Here is a 21,701-nt window from a genome sequence, read left to right on the forward strand (position 1 = left end):
ATTTTTCATTCTCTTTCTAAATTTTTTTCAACGGAGGAAATTTATTTTGGTAAATGTTAAATGCCTTGATATAGCTTGTTCACACATGGAGATAGCAGTACAATTCAGGAACCTCTTTCTTTTTGCATTCCAAAGTCATATAATTGTAATTTTGAGACAAAATTAAGGGTGAGGTATGGAATTACCATTAATAACTAACATATATTTTATCACATCCTTAGTTTGTTGTTCAAAATGTCAGCTTTTAACTAACTCCTTGTTTAAACAAAGTGAGATACTGAAACAAGTAGCAAATTATGCCTATCATGCTGACTACAGCTGGTGACATTCTGTTGCAGACGTTGTGGGGGCAATGGCATGCTTTTGTGAATAAATTGAATTTAAAACAGTTTTTCAGAGCTATTTTTCATATATTTTTCTTCTTTGTCTATACCTATATGATGTGTAGCATCTCAGGGTGGTGGTAGTACAAGTAATAAAACTTGGTGTGTCTCCTCTTACCTCTCCATTACATACCCATGAAGAGATTTAAAAAGAAAACCAAAAACTGATAAAATTTCTCTTAATTAAGAAGCTAAAAATTGGTTGTTGGCCAAGTCCAGGGAGATGGATTGAAAAACACAGCCTTGAACATCATGCTCCTTATTCTACTTTCTGAACCAGAATAGGGCAAACTGTCAAAAAGGAGTGGGACACATACTGCTTTTGGGTAGCGACCATGCCTGCTGGAGCTGGAAACAAGTAGCCGTCTCATGGTGGTAATTGTCATTTGACCCTGAGGGAGCTGGAGTTCTCTGTCCCCCAACTAGCCTACATCAGTACCTGTATTGCCAGAATTTTCCAGCAACGAAGCACCCCAAATACAGTATGGCATGAAGCAGAGAAGGAATGGAGGCAGCAAGTTGAGTCGTAGGATTCACAGACTCCCATGGCAACGTGTAGTGAGTGTAGAGTAGAGGGAACGGGATGTGCTAGGAAGTGTGGGTCCAGCGAACAACTTATTCTGGCAGCCCTTCCCCAGGTGATCCAGCCTCAGAGCAGCCAACACAACCAGAGGAGTGTTTGCTGGGAACCCAGGTTTTGAAATTGGGCTCGGTTGCATCAGTCGGCCTTTTGACGCTCGGGAGGCTGAAAAACCCAACTAACTTTTTGGTTGTCAGATGCCAGGCCTAGTGCATCTCTTCCAATCTTTTAAAAAAAAAAAAAAAAAAAAAGGCAGGGAGGTGTACCTTATGAAAAGATAGGGCAAGACAAAGAAAACACTGCTCTGAAGATTTAGAAGCAACACGTAGTTCTAAAAATGATTTTTTGTAACAAGCAGATGAACACTCCTGAGGGAGAGCCAGAAGGATATGACCTCTATGGTGAGAACAAGTTGAAACAAGGCAAAAATTATCAAAGCCAGCTGAAATAAGAAGATAAACCAAAAATGAAGAAAGTAAAAGAGCAAAATTGATGCAACAGTTTTGATTAATTCACTCGTGAAATAGTCATTTGTGAAATAATTATTGAACCTACTATCTGCCTGCTATTCTAGGCACTTACGCAGTAGTGAATAAACCATACAAGGCAATTATGAAAGGTCCAACCTAAAAGTTACAAGGTTTCTGGTGAAAAAATATTAGGAAAATAGGTTTAGAAACAACATTTAAGGTTGCTAGAAGAAAACTTTTCTAAGTTCACTGATTTCCAGGTAATACTAGCTTAAAACCTCCCCCTCCCCCTCCCCCCCGATACTGTCTTCTGGACATACTTTGGTTAATTTAAAATTTTTATTCCAAAGAAAAGAAGTCCTAACAGGATCTAGGCAGAAACAAAGTTATCTATGTTAAAAATCAAATTGGCCCCTGACTTTATTTTCTTCTTCTTGTAAGAAGAAAGTGTATGGAGAAGAAGTACATGGATTTTGTTAGAGACTTTTTACTCCTATGTGCTGGAAAGTTGCTTTAATAAATGTACAAACGTACAATGTCTGTGATGTGCATGGCACTTTGCAGGGCTTTGCAGTGCATAAGATTTTATAGCGACCCCGAAGATGGTGGAGAACGTAAGGTCGCCTTCCCAGGAATTCTGTGCCTGCCAAGTTGCCATTCGTGTGTGAGAGAACTTGGACATATGTCATGACTTTCCTCAGAAAGCTACTCAAAGATGCACACTGAGCAGAATCTTCATGCAAATTGAGCTCTAAACAAGTGTGAAAACCACAGTAGAAAAGGACTGGAGGTAAAGATTGAAGCTAATAAAATATGTAAAGAAATACAGGTTACATATAATAGCTCATGTGTGTACAATTACAAATTAAATACAACAGCCAAAATCTATTCTCAAAAATAAATTTAACAAAATGGTAAAAGAAGAACCAGGGTCTATAATCCTAGATTAATTTAAAACAGTTTCAGGTCAGAACAATCTAAATTGGTTCTGATATAAGAATCAACAGATCAATAGTGTAGGCTAGACTAGAAAGCTCTGAAAGAAAATCTAGAGCATGTATGTAAGAATGCTAGGAAACAACAAAGAACTAAAAATCCATGGTAAAGAGTATTGGGAAAATTGATTCAGTATTTAGAATTCTGTTGAATATAGATTCCCTCACTATGTTAAATTACAGGTGGATTAAATAAATTATAGGTGGATAAAGACTTAAGGAAAGAAATTAAATCATTAGAATATTGAGACATAACTGTGGATGAATGTTAACCATACTGAGGCTAAGTAAGGACTTTGAACACAAAAGTAGTGGACATAAAGGCATATATCAATAAATGTGACTGTAATAATAAGTTATATTCAACAACAACCAAGCCCTAAATAATTCAATGATCACGTTAGTCTAGGGAAAATATTTGTAACAAAATTTGGCAACAGGTTCACATCCATGAATCAACAAGAAAAATATTAACTTTAGTAGACCTTTTTTCACTTACCAGTTGATAGAAGGAAACTTCTCTGACCTCACTGATGTCTAAAGACTTTTTCCAATGATTGTATTTACTGTTAGCTGTGGTCATAGGATGGGTATTCTTATATACTGCTGAAGTGATCTGTGGAATGATATTTTTTGGGTATCAGTTTTGGCAGTATCAGGAGCCTTTAATGTTCATACCATTTGACCCAGTTATATCACTCGCCGAATTTACTCTATGAAAAATAAAGAAGCAGATGTTAAAGTATGTTCATTGACCAATCAGTTAAATAACGATACATTAAAAATGATGGTTTTAAAAATTACTCAATGACAGGTTAAAATGTACCTCATGCAATATCAAGTGAAATAAAAGCAACATGTAACACCATATACAATATTACAATTCCAATTTGAGAAAACTTTACTGGAAGAAAACAAACCAAAATACTAGCAAGGGTTATGCCTTTTATATTTTAGGTTTTCTGTAATGAGTTTGCATTATTTTTATAAGCAGTTTGAATAAAAGTGAAATGTTAAATTCTTTCCAGCACCTTCTGCTCTTAAGTGCATGTAAATTTCCACCAGACATCAAAGTGATTTTATATAGAAAACTTCATCTCTTTGGCTTCATTCTTTAAGTAAATATATAAACTGTATTGAGTGAATGAGAGGGAGGGAGAGAGAGAGAGTTGAGAGGATTTCCATGATATTGGTGAAAGAGTAACTTTTATACAGTGAATTCTATTTATGAGATGCCAGAAATTAATGCATTTCTTTCTTCAAGGTGATGTAAATAAGTTCGTTGTCAGTTTAAATTTGTAGTCCTATCATGAGCAAATTTGAACTAAGTGAGACCTTTTATAAAATCAGACAAAGGTAATACTTAGGATGCAACAAAACGATGCCTGTGGGTCTCCATTTAGAGTGCAGTATAGGTTGAAGCATGACCTGGAAGAACTCTGCCCTGCAATGCGAGCATTTTGACTCTCCCTGAATGCGTGTATAGTGCTGCGTCTTTCTTTGTGCCAGGAGCAGAGTTTCCCAATAGGGCGTGTTCTTTCCCTTATACCTTGTACCTTGTTGGTTATTGCCTGCTAGTGCATGCATTTGTAAAGACTTTGTTTTGATGCAGTGACAATCTTTTATTAAAAGATTTGCTCCTACAGATCTAAAAGTATAGCCACTTAGAGTACAAAAGAGCAGACATGAGTCATTCAGAAGACCTTTCTTTATAACATATTGGCTTTGAAGAATGTATATATTATTTTGCCAAAAGCTTTTTTATTCCTTTTTTAGACCAGAATAAGACATGAGTTATTTAACCTCATGGTACTTAGCTCTGAGCATTTTTATTTCCTTTCCAGCCTTCATTTTCTTCTCCAACCAAAAAAGACACACAAAAATTTTTTTGCAATGTTTCCGTTTAAAGTGGGGTTTTGCTCACAACCCATTTGTGTTCAGGAGAAGGAAATAAAGGCAAGAGTGGGGGTAGTGATTGGTATTTGGCAGCAGATGTTTGTCTCTCTTTGGGTTTGAAATGACTATCCATAGAGAAGAACTGGGGAACTAGGCTTGTTAGGAAAAGTAAAGTGAAGGGCGGAGACTCAGAAGGGGAACTCTGTTACCCGCAACTACCAAGTATTGTAGAAGCCTTTTCTTTGCTATAGAAGCCTAATTAAAATGTGCCCCTGAGTTTCAGAAGGAACTACAGATGATGGTAAATATTATATCATATCAGTCATCCTGGTACTTTTTTTTAGCGTCCAGACATTAACATTTATGGTTTATTCATGGTCTATTGCCATCTCTGCTCTCGGTTCCCTTCTCTCTCCCTTTATTTTTCCCTTCTCTGACAATGTCTGCAGGGTGCTTAGAAAGAGAGTTTTGGAACCAGGAAATGAGGGGCTGGGAAAGAAGAGGATCTTTTTTTTTTTTTTTTTTACTCTCTGGTTTCTTGCCCTCAGTCTCCAAATATACCCCGACACTAATGGGATTCCCAGTTTCAAAAACACTGAGGAATGACTTTCTGCCTCTTTTTTCCTTTGCAGGAAACACATGAAATTGTGGCAATCAAGAAATTCAAGGACAGTGAAGGTATACGTGTGTGTGTGTGTGTATGTATATCTGTCTTTTTCTTTTTGTATTTAGTCCTTGTGAACAGAATGTAGAAGAGATGGGATCTAGCTGATTGGCCTTTGTTCCTGAAATTTTAACATCTGCATCTCAGAAAGTGAATATAGCATATTTATTATCATGCTTTGCTTTGAAACATCTAGCTCCTTCTGTGTAAATCAAATCTCATGATATTAGAAAATTTATTATGTATTTTAAGGTACAGTCAGCACTGGAAATCTTGCTTCAAATGCTAGGTAGAAGGCATGCTATTTATAAATATTATTAAAATGAGAAAACTGATTTGAAATAAATATTTTTGTGAGTTCACATAAGTAGGAAGGGCTGTGTGAAGGGCTTTGGTATTGATTACTATGATCTTCGGTTCTTAGTTAGAAATACAAGGATAAGTAGTATGTAAATGGTATCAAGAAAGTGATTTTGTATTTAAAATGACTCATTGGAAGAATAAAAGCTTTTCAAGAAGAAATACCATAGTTGGGGTCCTTGGTCACACGTCCAGACCATTTCAGATGGAGTACTAAAATTACCCTATGCTGGGGCACCTGGGTGGCTCAGTTGTTTAACCGTCTGACTCTTGATTTTGGCTCAGGTCATGATCTCACAGTTTGTGGGATCAAGCCCTGTGCTGGGGCTCTGCGCAGACATCACAGAGCCTGCTTGGGATTCTCTCTCACCCGCTCTCTCTGGCCCTCCCCAGCTTGCATGGACATGCACGCGAGCTCTCTCTCTCAAAATACATACGTAAACTTTAAAAAAGAAAGAAACGTTAAAAAAGTTACCCTATGCTGGGCAAGAAAATTTTAAATAAAGCACTAAAAAAAAAATGTACAAAATATAAATAAAGCATTTCAGTAGTTGATTAGGTTTTAAATCTAGATTATTGGCCATCTAAGGATAGCCTAGTAGAAAAACTTACCACGAAGACATGCATGGCCTTTGAGAAGCTCTAGGCAGCATTTTGCCAATTTTCTTCCTACAGAGATCCACAGAAATATTTTTTTTACATCCTAATCCAGTATCCACATACATAATGTCCTATATATAACTGAAGTAAAAGTATCACAAAACTATTTTACTAATGGGAGGTTCTTCATTTTTTGTTTCCTGCTCATATAAATTCACATAAATGCCTATTTGTGGCATCAGATAACATCGATTTCACCACTGAATCATAACCTGCCTTGTGGAAAATAGTGCCCCAGGGTAAGAGGCACTAGCATAGCATTAACTTTCGTATGAAATTGGAAGTATGACAATGGCAGTCGTAGCCTACCTTTATCAGCACACATTGACTACACACCGTCAGCCTCTATATTTGTGAACAGTTTCATCACCCATACTTTAGACACTTAGCGAACATTAAATAACAAAAAGGGCTCACTAACAAGGTCCTGGGGTAGATTCAGTAGTATTTGATATATCCCAACTCTGATGTGCTGGTTATGTGGAGCACACGCATCATCTGGGAAACCTTAGCAGCCGTTGTCTTGCCAGCCTTAAAGAGAATGCAATAAAAAAAGCTTTTAGCTTGTTCTAAAGTGGGGGGGGGGGGGGGACCTGCTTCAAAGGATATACCTGTAGTCTGACAGGAAGCAATAGCCCCAGGCCAGTCCACTCTGAGACCATTGGAAATGAGCTCTTTGAGCAGTGGCTTTGGGCTAACCACAGGTGTCCAAGAGACAAATGGTGATCTACTAAAAAGAGTGGTTGCAACAGTAGATCAAAGCATAACCTTTGCCTTCATGTAAAGACTTCTGGCTGTGCATTCATCTTGTAAGGCACGTCGTCAAGCATCAGTTAACTACCAAAAATAATAATTGTCATGAAGTTTTTGAAAAGCAGTACAAACTAGGCCACGTATGCCATTGCTTTAAAGAAAAAAAAACCTGCCATATTCTTCACAATCTCTGTTCTGTTGATACCATTTCTTAGCTTCAGTTAAACAATGTGTTTGTACCTGTTGTGATGATACCTTCAGAGTGGTAATCAATAACATCTGTTTAAATGTATTGAGCCCTGAGACAGGTGCTATGAAAGCCCTGAAGAATAAATCAGGGTGATTTCAAGAAGCTTAGTAGAATTAAGACCTGTAAGTAAATAGCAGTAAAACAGAGTAGAAAGCAGTCAGTGCCTGAATGAATTTAATTTTGAGGCAAGAGACATTGTTTCTAGCTGTGGTATCCTGGGAATGTATGAATAGTGTAGACATTATAGGAAACATTTGATCAGCCCTTATTTCTGTGCACTGACAAAGCATGAATCCCCTCTACCCTCCTCTCTGCCAGACCATTATCAGTTACCATACCTTACAGGCATTGCAGCCTTGTCACCCATCCACCTTGCAGATAGACACCTTTGTAGGTACGCCCATATATACTTCTGGATACTTCCTAAACATTACTGTGATAGAATCTAAAGACATGCAATTATTCATAACTTTTTAGTTCCAGTTCTATTCTAGGCACACTTTTCAACTGTTTCCAGCTCTCCCTGGGAGATATCATACTCTCTGTTCTGTCTTAACCCTTTCCCTCCTGCCTGAGTAGAATCTTTTTTTTTTGTTGTTAACATGGAAGCAAGAGCTTTTTTTAAATAGTTGTTTGTTTGTTTGTTTGTTTTGAGAGAGAGCGAGAAGGCAAACCGGAAGAACAGAGAGAAGGAGAGAGAAATCCCAAGCATGCTCTGTGCTGCTGTCAGCACAGAGCCCAAGGCGGGGCTTGAACTTAGAAACTGTGCAATCTTGACTGAGCTGAAACCAAGAGTTGACGCGTAACTGACTGAGGCACCCAGGCACCCCACTGCCTGAGTAGAATCTTGCTTAATGGAATGTGTGTGGTGAACAATCCTTTTGGAATGTGAAGTGTATATAGATAGTTTAGTACAGATGAGAATGTCCATTCAACCCCTATGTAAACCACTTAATTCTGAACCATTCTATCACCTTAAATTTCAATCAGGAAAATTCTAATAAAAAGTAGAGTTTCATCAGAATATCCTTAATGTCATATAGCTCTCATTAATCTCTTTTATTAGTTTCTCTGAAAATATTCTGTTGATATTATATGACCCTTCTAAAACCCAGTGTTTAAAAATTTTTGTGAAGGTCATGAAATAATCCTGTAAAAACATTGTTACACTGAAATAGGATCTGAACTTGGTCTGATTTGCATTCAAGCTAATCCAGTATTCTCATACTGATGATATGAAGGGATATTTTATGAGTATATATTACTTTCTGTTAGCTTTAAAAGATTATGATCATGTCCTATTTTCTTGTTAAATTTGTAAATATTTCAACACATTTTTATAAAATGTTTTTGAAACTACATAAGGTAGGACCAGTATTTTGTTCAAGCTGTCCTTGTTATCCCAGGATAATAGATCACTACCTAAAATGGGAACTAACCTTAAATAGTAAATAAAAGGTTAGATTGGGACTTTTAAGTTGAGAAAATGGAGCAAAAATTATGAAAATACGTTTACTTCATTTTATAGTTAACACAATTTAGATTATAATAGCTATTTCTTAGAAAAAAGAATCCAGTGTTAACTTTTTTGAGGGAGGGGTAATTTTTGCAGTAAAATTATAGGCTAGGACAATGAATGACTTTCATAATGATAAAAAGAGGCTTATTAAAAAATATACAAAAAACTTTGTCAGTTTTATCTTTATTTTTGTATGTCCCTGTCTTTCTGACTACATCCTTGTCAGTATTTTGCTCTCTAGTTGTTAGCTATTAGAACTCTATCAATCATTTATCCATATCTTTTGTCTATGATTCTCCTACATACTGGGTAGGGATTAAAACCTCATGTTAAAAATGAGTACTGTGTGAGTGATGACACTTTTATCTGAGATCACTTCATTAGTTAATAGTTTTTTGTTTTGATGACTTTTGCTGCTTTTAAAAAATATTTTTTTATTTTATTTTATTTTTTTTTTTTCAACGTTTATTTATTTTTGGGACAGAGAGAGACAGAGCATGAACGGGGGAGGGGCAGAGAGAGAGGGAGACACAGAATCGGAAACAGGCTCCAGGCTCTGAGCCATCAGCCCAGAGCCCGACGCGGGGCTCGAACTCACGGACCGCGAGATCGTGACCTGGCTGAAGTCGGACGCTTAACCGACTGCACCACCCAGGCGCCCCTTAAAAAATATTTTTAAAAAATGTTTGTATTTTTGAGAGAGAGGCAGAGAGACAGAGGGAGTGGGGGAGGGGCAGAGAGAGAGAGGGAGACACAGAATCTGAAACAGGCTCCAGGCTCTGAGCTGTCAGCACAGAGCCCGATGCGGGGCTTGAACTCACGAACCGTGAGATCATGACCTGAGCCGAAGTCGGACGTTTAACCGACTGAGCCACCCAGGCGCCCTGACTTTTTTGCTTCTTTATACATCATTATAAATGCAGAGTTTCAGATAATGAATTCTTAATGATACCCTGAGTGATATAGTATTATGAGTTTGTCTATTAATGTAAGTTCTCACAGAGAAACATTAACTATAAACACCTAACCAACCAGAAGTCTTCAAAGGATTAGTTCTATTCAGTATTTGGGTTTTCTGAGAAGAGAAAAATGACCCCAGACTAAAAAGGTACTAGAGATTATTTAGTTAAAAGATACATTTTGGACTATGTATAATGATAGATTTAGCCTAATTCATCTCCCCTTCCTATAACTACAATTCTCTACAATGAGATTTGATGTCCGAATGATAATCTTCTGTCACTGTTGGACCAGCATTCTCATGCGCACACGTGTACAAATGTCTGTCATCCTCAATTTATTAAATAATCCAAGAGCAGTGATTTAGAAAAGATAGATTTGAGTGAACAAGAGTTAAAAATGTTGTCTGCTCATCCTTTACTTGAGGAGGTCCTGTGATCTAGGATTTATCTTTTATTAAAAAAAAATTTTTTTTATGTTTATTCATTTTTGAAAGACAGAGACAGAGCACAAGCAGGGGTGGGGCATAGAGAGAGGGGGACACAGAATCTGACACAGGCTCCAGGCTCCAAGCTGTCAGCACAGAGCCTGATGCGGGGCTCGAACCCATAAACCACGAGATCATGACCTGAGCCAAAGTCGGACACTCAACTGACTGAGCCACCCAGGCGCCCCTAGGATTTATTTTTGACGTATATTTGCATCTTCTGGTGTGACAACATCTTTTGCTTCTTAGGACTTTTCAGTCTTTCCCTAAAAGTACGGGTGATGGGGTGAGGAGGGATCCTCCCTACTTGTTACATGGCAAGGAAGCTGATTCTCAGGGAGCTGTATAGCAGTCCACAGTTAAGATGGAATTTAGGTTGTATCTCTGCTTTTATATCAAATTAAAAGGCTTGCATTTCATATCCCGCTGTTTATCTTTTCTGTAAATAAATAGTTTTTTCTCTTGGAATGGACATATTCTTTTTATTTTTATTTAAAAAAAATTTTTTTTAACGTTTATTTATTTTTGAGACAGAGAGAGACAGAGCATGAACGGGGGAGGGTCAGAGAGAGAGGGAGACACAGAATCCGAAACAGGCTCCAGGCTCTGAGCGGTCAGCACAGAGCCTGACGCGGGGCTTGAACTCACGAACTGTGAGATCATGACCTGAGCCGAAGTCGGACGCTTAACCGACTGAGCCACCCAGGCGCCCCGGACATATTCTTTTTAAACATGAGAGAATGTGTAATTGGTCATCCATTCTTTCCTCCAATTTATTTCATCCTTATCTCTACTCAGACATTAGAAAGCTCTATCCTGATTTCTGGATTGAGGGAATTCTGGTCACATTTTTGCATAATGGTATAAAACAAGAGCTCATAGTCTTTGCTCCTTAAATTCAAGAACTTGATTTCTCTGTAGGAGAGGCCTTGAAACAAATTTTCCCACCTTTGGTTAAACAGAATTCAATTAACTAAGCTTGAACATTGTGGCTAGTCATGATTTTACCAGACTTTCTTTTAATGTCCAAAATGGATCTCTTTCAAGCTTCAGGGGTTCTTCTAGGATTTGATGAACATTTGCACCCTTCATAATTTAATACATTTCCATTGTGCTCTACCCAGTCTCTGCTGAATTCATCTTTTTTAGTATATATGATAGCAGCACCACCATTCAAACCCCCTTGGCCGTGTTAATCGCCCTCTTGTTGGTATTCCTTCTTCAGTCAGGGCAACCCTTATGGTATCCTGATGATTTTGTACAAGGATGGGTTGGCTTTTTTTCCCCCTCCCATTGTACCTGTTTAAAGGTCCATTTTGGGGGGGCCTCTTTGTCTATACAAGAATGTCAGGTTTATGATTTCATAAAGTAGGTTACAGCTATTTCTGGGTTTCTTTTCCAAGCCCACAGTTCTTTAAAAATAGAGTTACAATAGAGTTTCTGTTCATCTTTAGGTTTTTCTCTTTTTATTACTTACTTTGCATTACTTTTGCTCCTGTGACTTTTTTTTCTTAAAAATTGTTTTTCTTTTAACTTTAGTGAATCTCCCTTCTTGATTCTTAGTGTGTTAACTTGCCTAACTGGCAAGCTAAAAGCAGGTTAGTTCTTTGTTTTTTTCTTACTTAACGTCCTTCTTCCACCCTGCCATTTAATCATCAGTCAAAAAAATTTATGTAACATTGTCAGACTTGCTGCCTGTACTAAGGTAAACACCCTCAGTGGAAACTGACGACCAAGCCCATTAGCATGCACATAAGCAGGACTTGCTCGGATGCACCGGGTCTTAGAGCTGCAAGGACCTTCGAATCCTCTAGTAGAAGCCCAATTCCTGTTTATAGCCAAGGAACCCACGGTCCAAAGCTGTACAGTCAGTATGTGATTAACTGGGAAAGATGCAGGCCTCAGGATCTTTGAGTTTTTCTTCCATCCATACCATGCTGCTTTGCCACTCAGCTAAGCAGTAGCAGAGTGTAGACCCGGACCTGGGTGTTCGACTGACTCTCTAAAGCTTGCTCACTACCATCCACCGTGTTGCCTGTGTCCCTTTGTTCTACTTAGTGTGGCATTCCCTTCCCTCACCCCGAGGAAGCTATTCTTTATAGACTTGGGTTCTTCATTTGTAAACTGGAGGAGCCTTGCCTATGTAAAGAATCCACAGGATTATCTCAACTGGAAGGCAGGGATTTTTGTGCTCACTTGAGTAGGCTGTGCCAGCACCTTTAAAAAATTGCCTCACTAAAGAGCTTGGCTACTTTCTGAACCTCTGGAGGTGAGAAGCATGTGTAAGTGGAAAGTATATTCCTTTTCTTCATCATCCGATCGTTTAGTGCTGCAATTTCATCAAAGTACAGGGTAAGCCAGGAACCTTAAAAGTACTTAGAGAAACAAAAATGATAGGATATACCAAGTAATGAAGAGTGTGCATTTTACTTGCACTTAGGGAATTAATAATTCTGCTTCCTGCCTGTTCCCATTCATTACATTCTTAGTGCTGAAGTGCTTACCTCAACTTTGGATATCTATGACAGGCATAAATTAGAGTAAAGCCTTCATTTCCTAAAAAAGATAGGCAGCTCAAATGAGGTGGTTTTGGCCCCACATGCTAAGTGGTTTTGTGAACTTCTTTTTCAAGATTAATTTCTCTTTTCTCTCTAGCCATTTTTACGTAGAGTCAGTATAGATTTGAATGATGTCTATATAACAAAGCATCAAAATTCGGTGAGGTTTAGGCTCATAATCAATGAGATTTTAATGGAAAGAAATCATTGGTTATTAGATTTGGAAAAAGCCATGGGATTTTTTAGGGTGTGTGTGGACGGGGAGTGTGCCCATTTATTTTGTTATTTTATGAATGAAAAGTTAAGTGGCTTGCCCAACATCATATGTCACAGTGTTGGTTATTTAACGGGATCCAAACTCTAGGTCTCCCAAATCCTACTCCAGTGTTCCTTCTTCTAAAACCATTCTACTTCAGCCATTCTGAGGTAGCTTTATCTGTTAGCAAAGTAAAATCGCCGCAAGTTGCTAATAATTCAAAGCTCTCTTTTTTCAGTTGCTTTTCAAGTGCCAAGAATTCACCAAGCAGTTGACTAGAAAAGATACACCAGCTGTATTTACTTTTGACTTAGTTGCAACATTTTTTTGTACCCAGCTCCAGTATAGCTTACGGATGTTATTAATGAATGGTTAAATATATATGTGTTCGTGACCCTTTTTAGTACTTTAAGTTTTCTGGAGCCCCATTTTTTATAATCACATATTGTAGAAGACAACCAGGCATAGTGGTATATAGGGAAAAAGAAATTTGGTTTGTCTTACTGCCCGAAAAGCTGCTCTCTCAACGTTCTAGAGAGAAGATTGAAAGTATCATACTCAAAACTGAGAGGGAAAGTGCCTCTTGTTTGCCATCACATGGCTGCTTCCCACGTCTTAAGGGAATGAGGGCTAGCCACATAGGAGTGGAGATTTCCTCATGACATCAGTGGACGTGTTTGTGTCAGAAGTATTTATTGATCCCTTCTTTGTGCCGGGTGCAGTCCTAGGTGGTTGAGTGGGTATTGTTGAACAGCAGAACTTAGGCCTCTTCTCCTAGAGCTCTTGGTTTAACAGAAAGAATAGCAGCTCTTGGTCTGCAAAAGAATAGGTTCAGTGTGGTAAGGAATAATAGGGGTGGAAGCCTGCTTTGGTTTAGTGATCTGGGTGAAGCTTCTGAGGAGTGCTGTTCAAACTGAATCCTGAAGAAGAGCCAGCCCTGTAAGGAGTCTGGGTTGTAGAATGAGAGTTCCAAGCAGAGGGAACAAGTTATAAGGCCCTAAAGTTGAAAAAACTAAGTTGGGGCTATTTGGAGAACTGAAAGACTAATGTGGGGGGGGGGGTGGGAAGGATATGAAATGGGGAATGGAAAAGCAGACAGGAACCAGGTTGTGAGTAATCACTATATTTGTATTGGATTATCTCCTTGTTAGAACATCATTTGCTTTGTATTGAGACCTTTGTGGCATTCTGTGTCTTAGAAATAGGTGAACTTTGGTTTGATTATCTCAGTCTCAAAAGTAACCCAGATGGGGTAGCCTTCCTCATAAGACTAAAGGCTGTTAGTGTTTTAGTAATTCTAAAAGTCACCAAATACCACTTATCTGGCTCAGCCCTATTTTGCAGAACAGCTGGACCTCTGTCCCACCACATTCCTGTAAGCCACTTTGGGAGGTCCCCTGATCACATTCCCCCTACTGCCAGGTGACCCCCATGGTGTCATACTCTTTTCCCCTCATGGGGGCCCTGTGAGTCCCTAGTTCCCAGTCGCCCCCCCTCCTGATGTTGGCTGGGCTGGCTCACTGCTTATGCCACTGTCAACCTATCCTACTGCTACTTCTTGCTTTCTGATAGTATCTTTCTATGTCCTTTCCTGATCTGTGCTCCAGGGCTCCCCAACAGTTGTGTTTTTTTTGTGTTTTGTGTGTGTGTGTGTGTGTGTGAAGTAGGGAGAATATTTCACTTGTGTAACCAGTTCACAAAGGAGTGTTGACTTTCTGTTCCCTGTTTATTACAGATACTCTCGTGCTACAAAGCCCTTGCATTTATTACAGTCTCTTGATTCTTTAAACTCCGTTTGAATGGGGGCTGGGAGATAGGCTGGGATAGAAAATAATCTGAGAAGTACTCCTGGCACCTAATTTAGAATCTTCTCTCCCCATTTAGCCCCATCAGCCTTTTTCCTCTTGTGTACCTTGCTTTAGGAGGCATTTCTTCTTAGAAGGCATTTTAATCTTTCTCATCCTCATCCCCAAATTCTCATTTTCTTCTTCCCTGAACCTGAAGGAGGTTGAATATACCTGAACCTGAGGGTCATAAAACTTGGATTCTCAAGGTAGGATTTTGACTCTGACCCCAAATGTTGGAGACAAATGTGTTTTAGAATTCACAACTTCCGGGTTTTGGAATGGAAATACGGCATGCTACTTTAGCACCCTGTAATAAGATGCTGTTTCTTTTATTATTAGTGTTTATTCATTTTTTTGAGAGAGAGACAGAATATTAGTGGGGGGAGGAGCAGAGAGAGAGGGAGACACAATCTGAAGCAGGCTCCAGGCTCTGAGATGTCAGCACAGAGCCTGACGTGGGGCTTGAACTCACGAACCATGAAATCATGACCTGAGCCGAAGTTGGATGCTTAACTGACTGAGCCACCCAGGCGCCCCAGTAAGACATTATTTCTGAAGCAAGCACCTGAATGTTCTTACTAAGTGGGATAAACAAAGACTAGGTGGTCTCATGTCAGTTTAGATTTTACCTCTAAAGAGATTTGCCATACACTTGGAGAAAGTGTTCAGTTTTTAGATGGATTTTTGAAATTGCAGATAAAAGAATTATGAACCTGTATTCTTGTGTGTGTGTGTGTGTGTACACATTCACATATGTATATATGTAAACATGGTAGTTAGCATTTCCAGGCTACACCTAAAGGTATCATAAACTCACTAAAAAAGAAAAGTATTACCTTCCTTACTCCCCTGCCAATTCATCCATTAGATAGAGTTAATGTGACTTCTGTCCTTCCTCCATGCCTGTGGGGGTTATCGTGAGTGAAGTTGATCATATGGAAGGCTATATTGGTTCAGCATAAGTACTCCGTCCCAGTACAGCTACACCATCTGGGATGGACAGGTGGACATGCCACAGGATGACAGCAGGAACCTATAGCAGCTGCTGTTCAGAGAGATCAGACTCTCCTAGAATTCCCTGCAACTTGACTATGAGCTGCATCGTGGGTGCCTGGCATATGACCTCTGCTCACTGAGGTGACTCACATGCAGCCGGAGAAATAAAATGTTCTTTTAAGCCAAAGCTTCCGGCTAGAGTTAAAAACATCAGCTGCTACAGATGCTGCCTAGAGGCTGCTCTGCACACTGATACCATTGATTCCTTTTTACTCTTTTAAACTCCTCCTTTGTCAGTAGGAAGTGTTAGAATTAAAATGACAGTAGATTGATATGTTGTATCTGTAAGTCTGTGTTTACACATACTCTCTGCAATACGGAGTACAAGAAAACATAAGGGAAAAATTAGGTTCATGCTGGTCAAGTAAGCCTTTTCTTCTTTAAGTGGCTAATTCTTGATCCTTTCAACAAGAAAATGTGATATTTATTCTTCCATCCTTGAACTTCTTATGCAGAAAGTACTCAAAGTGGAAAGTAAAATTGGTATGTTTTCATTGTTTTTAGAATTTTTTCAACAGTGGTTTGAAAGCTTTAATTTTACTCTTCTCCACCATTGTTTACATTCTAGAAAATGAAGAAGTCAAGGAAACGACTTTACGAGAGCTTAAAATGCTGCGTACTCTCAAGCAGGAAAACATCGTGGAGCTGAAGGAAGCCTTTCGTCGGAGGGGGAAATTGTACTTGGTGTTTGAATATGTTGAAAAAGTAAGTCACTAATTGATAGTATGGAATTTGCCTGATTCTTTTATGTAGGGTCATTTCTGACACTGTTCAAGGAAGTATTATTGTCTAGTATGATTTGTCAATGTACTCATAATCTCAGTACTTTAAAAATGAATTTTTTATCCGTAATCATTAGAAGCCCTGAAATATATTGAAGGGTTTTGCGCAACTTAACTGTACAGAGATCATCTTAAATTTCAACAGTGTATTGATTTGGCTTCTAAAATCTTAGAATCTGTGTTCAACAGGTAATTTTTAGATGTACTTTATTTAAATTAAACCGAGGCAAGGCCTCTGAGGGAGAGACAAGTAAGTTGACAGTGATGGCATAAGATGACAGAGGTATGTGTGAGGCAGCCTGGGAGCTTAGGGTGGCTGCCTAAATCAGACCTAAGGTGGTGAATGAGTGGGCTCATGGAGCAACCTTTTATGAAATGTCAGTGCTTTGGCTTTGAGGGAAGAAGATGTGCCAGGAGGCATAAGGTGAGGCTTGAGGAGGTAGATGAGGCCACAGATAATGAATTGGAAGCATGGGAGAAAAGAAAAGCACACACGGTTCAAATTATCTGTATACTTGCCTTGGTATTTTTTTTTTTTTTTTAATTGGTAATGATTAGTGACAGTTTTAATGATGTGTGGCCTAGGGGCTAATGTATGCTGCAGTAATCAATAGGTGGGCCTTTGAATTTCTTTGAGGGTAGCTGCCCTACAGTGGTTGGTTATTGTCCAAAACTTAAATAAGTACCTTTACAGGAGTAGAATAAACTGGTGCCAGATGGACCTTTTAGAGGTTTCCTTGATGAATAAATATGTGGTTCCTGATTTCCTGTTAATAGCTAAACAACACTAAAAATTACTACTTTTATTATATTTCACTTCTTGAGGACATGTCTTTGTAGGAATCTGCATGATAAAATCAGGAATTTGTACATGATAAAATGAGGCTTTCTAATGAACATGAAGGCTGGGGAGGGTTATGTTTGTCAGATGCCTTCTATGTCATAAATGATAGTGTCACCACCACCATCATCATCACAAAATAGAAAGCAGTGTTGCCAAGATGACCCAGGATTGTGGCTTTTGAATTAATTCAGCCTTTACAAATTCTTTTTCTTTTTTTTTCTTTTTAATAATTTTTTATTTACTTATTTTCGAGACAGAATGCATGAGCGGGGAGGGCCGGAGAGTGTGGGGCGGGGGGGGTGGTGGGGGGGGGGGGACAGAGGATCCAAAGTGGGCTCTGCGCAGACAGCAGAGGGCCTGATGTGGGGCTTGAACCCATGAACTGTGAGATCATGACCTGAGCCAAAGGCAGATGCTTAACCGACTGAGCCACCCAGGTGCCCCTACAAATTATTTTTCTAATGAAAATAAATATACATAGGAATTTCAATTCAAGCAAAACTTGAAACATATTACAAGTTTCTTTGTCATTTTAAAACACTGTTTCATGGGGATGCCTGGGTGGCTCAGTTGGTTAAGCGTCTAGCTCTTGGTTTCAGCTCAGGTCATGATCTCACAGTTTGTGGGTTCGAGTCCTGCATCAGTTTCTGTGCTGACAACTCGGAGCCTGCTTGGGATTCTCTCTCTCTGCCTCTCCCCTGCTTGCTCTCCTTCTCTCAAAAACAAAGAAAGAAACTTAAAATAAAAATAAAACACTGTTTTGTGTTTCTTTTCCAAAATCTGCTTAAAGGTTTCTTTTTCTTTGTCAGTTTAGGTATATTCCTAAAGGACCTTCCCTACCAAAATTAAACTGAAATTTGATATTTATAAAAAGTTATAAAAAAAGGATTCCTGTAAAAATCGGATGCTCTTTATATTATTTTTTAGTTGCAAGAATAATCATGCAGTTTACCATTTTCACTGCCAGTAATGCAATTCTGACAGATCTGTTTCGGTTTGTCTTATTTATTTCTGTTCTGTTCATGGTGATGGTTCATGATTAATAACAATTTGCTATGAACACATGGGGAAATCACCTCTGTGTACCAGACGTTTTGTCGTGTCTGAGATCTCTCTACCAATAAGTGGCAGAGCTGCTACCAGACCTTCTGTCTTGTGTCCCCCAGACCTGGGGTTCTTGGCCTGACCCTGTGGTTTTTCCGTGGAAGGTGACCTCCCATCAGCAACAGTGCCTAACGAGATTAACAAAGAGTCTCAAGAGGGCAAGAAAATGATGCTCTTAAGGGGTAGTGGGGTTGTTACAGACATACAGGATTACAGTGGTTTAAACAAAATAGAAGTTTCTTTCTTCCTCACATACAAATACAAAGGTAGGCAGTACAGGGCTGGTACGGTAACTCTGCTCCACAGCTGTGTGAGACCTAGGTTGCTTCTGCCTTTCCATTCTGCCACCCTTGAGATGTGGCCCTTGTCTTCAAGGTCAAGATCACACTCCAGCTATCACATCCCCTTGGCCAGGACTTACTTTCATGGTGTCTCAAGCTGCAAGGCAGAGGGGAAATGTACTCTTCATTCTGAGCACCTATGTATCGACTTACAAATTGTATTACTGTGGACTAAAGGGAAGAATGGCTATCGAGGGGCATTCCTATCTGCCACTGACAGATTTAGAACATGATATGAAATGAGACATACGATTTATTTTCTGTATTGCAAAGTCCTCTTATTCTTCATGTGCGTTTAGGAGCTCCTATGCATTTGTTAATTGAAAAAGGCAACTCAAGTGGAGAATCATTAAAAAATCATGCATACGTACTTGAAACATTTTAACTTAAAATATATCAGTATATATTCATTTCCTACTCCTTAGGGGTAGGGTCAGGGCCTTTGGAGCATTGATCTTCTGATTGGAGTTCTGATGAGTCTTTCTTAGATACATCATACCCATAATGCATCAACTATGATAGCCTGTGAGAGCTTCTGTAAACCCAAACTAAAGCTTAAAAACATTAAAAAGTAATCTCAGTGCAGAATCCTTATCACCATCACCACCTGTCCCTTGCCAGCATTTTTTAGTTGCTGCACTCACATACCATTAGACAGCAGTATGTTTAGTGGCTGTCCTTCATTTAGTCTTTCCAAAGTATTAAATTTTGCTTTCTTATAAACAGCAAATCTCTTTATTTAAAACATTATTTCATTGGTTTATATGATATTTAATTGTATTAAAAGAAGTGCATCTGTTACAAATAGGTATGGGAGTGTTATGAATAACTGATTATATGCAGCTTGACTGGTGGGAACAAAATTGTGAGGTTGTATTAGAGCAAGTATGAGGTTTTCTAACTTTTTGGTCCTTAGGACTCCTACACTGTTAACATTTTTAGAAACCCTAAAAGCTTATTATTTATTTGGGCTTTATCTATTAATATTTATCGTATTACAAGTCAGAACTGAACAATTTAGTTAATTCATTTAAAAATAACAATAAGAATCCCATCACATGTTAACATAACTACATTTGTGTGTCATACTTTCAAATAAAAAATGGTATTCTATCAAAAATAAACAGCTAGTTCAGCTTTCAACTCAATCACCCAAGTGATTTTCTTTAAGATAACCATCATGCTTTGTTATGCAGTAGAAGTGCTTTATGTGTATTCCCCATTTTATCAAGTAGATTCCTAAAAAGACATGTACTCGAGTTGAAATTTAATACAAGTAATAATTTTTACTGCTTAATCAAAGAAGGACATCCTTTTTTGAGAGAGAAGAGAGAACATGCGCCCATATCAGGGAGGAGCAAAGAGAGGGGGAGACAGAATCCCAAGCAGGCTCCACACTGACAGCACAGAACCCAACCCAGGGAGTGGGGGGCCTCGATCTCACAAACTGTGAGATCATGACCTGAGCCGAAATCAAGAGTCAAATGCTTAACCAACTGAGCCACCCAGGCGCCCCAAGAAAGACATCCTTAACTAAAACTGGTTTTTTTTCTTCCTTTTTAACTGTAAGAGTGTGGCATTGAGGAATCCAATGCCTTGATTTATGCTAGGGTGCCACCAGCTTACCCATCCTTGCTTTGAGTCATCAGTGTAAATGCAAACATAGTAAAAGTGCCAAAAAGCTGAGTGTTACTATGAATGTAGTTTTGACTTCATGGGCCTTCTGTAAGATCTGGTAACCACCCCTAAGGCACACACAGATCATACTTTGAGAACTGCTTTTCTAGATGGTCGTCTACAAACAATAAACTCTAATGCTATGGGCCTTAATGTGGTGCTTTACAGAGGGAATGGAAAATGTGTGGTTAATCTGGAAATTCAGTGAAACTGGTTAAGTGGGGTTTCTCCTTAGTAAAAAAATTTTGCGTGAGTTTTAGAATGATCTCTGACTCCAGGCTAAGAGTTTCAAAAATTGATTTGTTGGGAGTCTGTGTTTATTTCGACAGCATTTTCTAGCCTATCTTAATTTTTGTACCGATTGCATGGATCACTTCTAAAATTAAGGATCATTTTCTTTTAAGAATATTTTCCAGGTCCTCCAGAAATATTTTCAAGGCTTGATTTTATTGCAAGGTGCTATTAAACATGCACAGTGCACTGTGTTAAAAATGCTTGTTTACCCCCTCCTTTATACATCACAGCATCTTCTCTCTACTTTGTATTGCTTTTCCCTTGAAAATATTCTAAAATGATGCCTTAAACATTTTTAGGGAGAGTGGAAAGTACCAGGGTTATTATTTGGGGCAGCACTGAGGAATAGTAAAAATGGAATTTCTCTTAAAAGAGAGCTTTGATTTAATAGAGTATCCTGCTTTTTCATGAAAAAAGTTGTAGATGGAAAACAAACAGCTTTTTAAAATGCATGCTGTGTATTGGATGAATTATCATCCAAGATGCTTTAAAAAAAAAAAATTATTCTGAGAGAGAGAGAGAGAGAGAGGGGCAAAGAGAGAGGGAGAGAGGGAGACACAGAATCTGAAACAGGCTCCAGGCTCTGAGCTGTCAGCACACAGCCCAATGCAGGGCTTGAACTCACGAACCGTGAGATCATGACCTGAACTGAAGTCGGACACTCAACCGACTGAGCCACCCAGGCGCCCCAAGATGCTTTTTTAAATTGTTACTACATGATTTATGGCCTGCCTAATTTGTGGAGATTAATGGCTCCCTATTTAATTTTTAGAATATGCTTGAACTGCTGGAAGAAATGCCAAATGGAGTTCCACCTGAAAAAGTTAAAAGTTATATCTATCAGCTAATCAAAGCTATTCACTGGTGCCATAAGAACGATATTGTACATAGAGGTAAGTATGGAAGTTTTGAAATGGACAATATTAAGAAAACATCGAATGTAATGAAATATTTTACATGTTACT

General features: G+C 38.7%; 1 protein-coding gene across 8 annotated transcripts in view; it reads left to right on the forward strand.

Annotated features, from left to right (window-relative positions):
* CDKL5 (cyclin dependent kinase like 5) overlaps positions 1 to 21,701 on the forward strand; it is a 216,007-nt gene that overhangs the window by 122,208 nt on the left and 72,098 nt on the right. For 7 of the 8 annotated variants that reach the window (XM_045472590.1, XM_045472595.1, XM_045472594.1 and 4 more), the window contains exons 4-6: positions 4,957 to 5,002; positions 16,263 to 16,399; positions 21,509 to 21,629. In XM_045472590.1, the coding sequence (XP_045328546.1) occupies positions 4,957 to 5,002; positions 16,263 to 16,399; positions 21,509 to 21,629 (304 nt within the window). Of the gene's footprint in view, positions 1 to 4,956; positions 5,003 to 15,968; positions 16,059 to 16,262; positions 16,400 to 21,508; positions 21,630 to 21,701 lie in introns of those variants that run through there. The other variant, XM_045472593.1, reaches the window with a different exon arrangement.

Source organism: Leopardus geoffroyi, chromosome X, assembly GCF_018350155.1.
Source record: "Leopardus geoffroyi isolate Oge1 chromosome X, O.geoffroyi_Oge1_pat1.0, whole genome shotgun sequence".
NCBI classification, from domain to species: Eukaryota; Metazoa; Chordata; class Mammalia; order Carnivora; family Felidae; genus Leopardus; species Leopardus geoffroyi.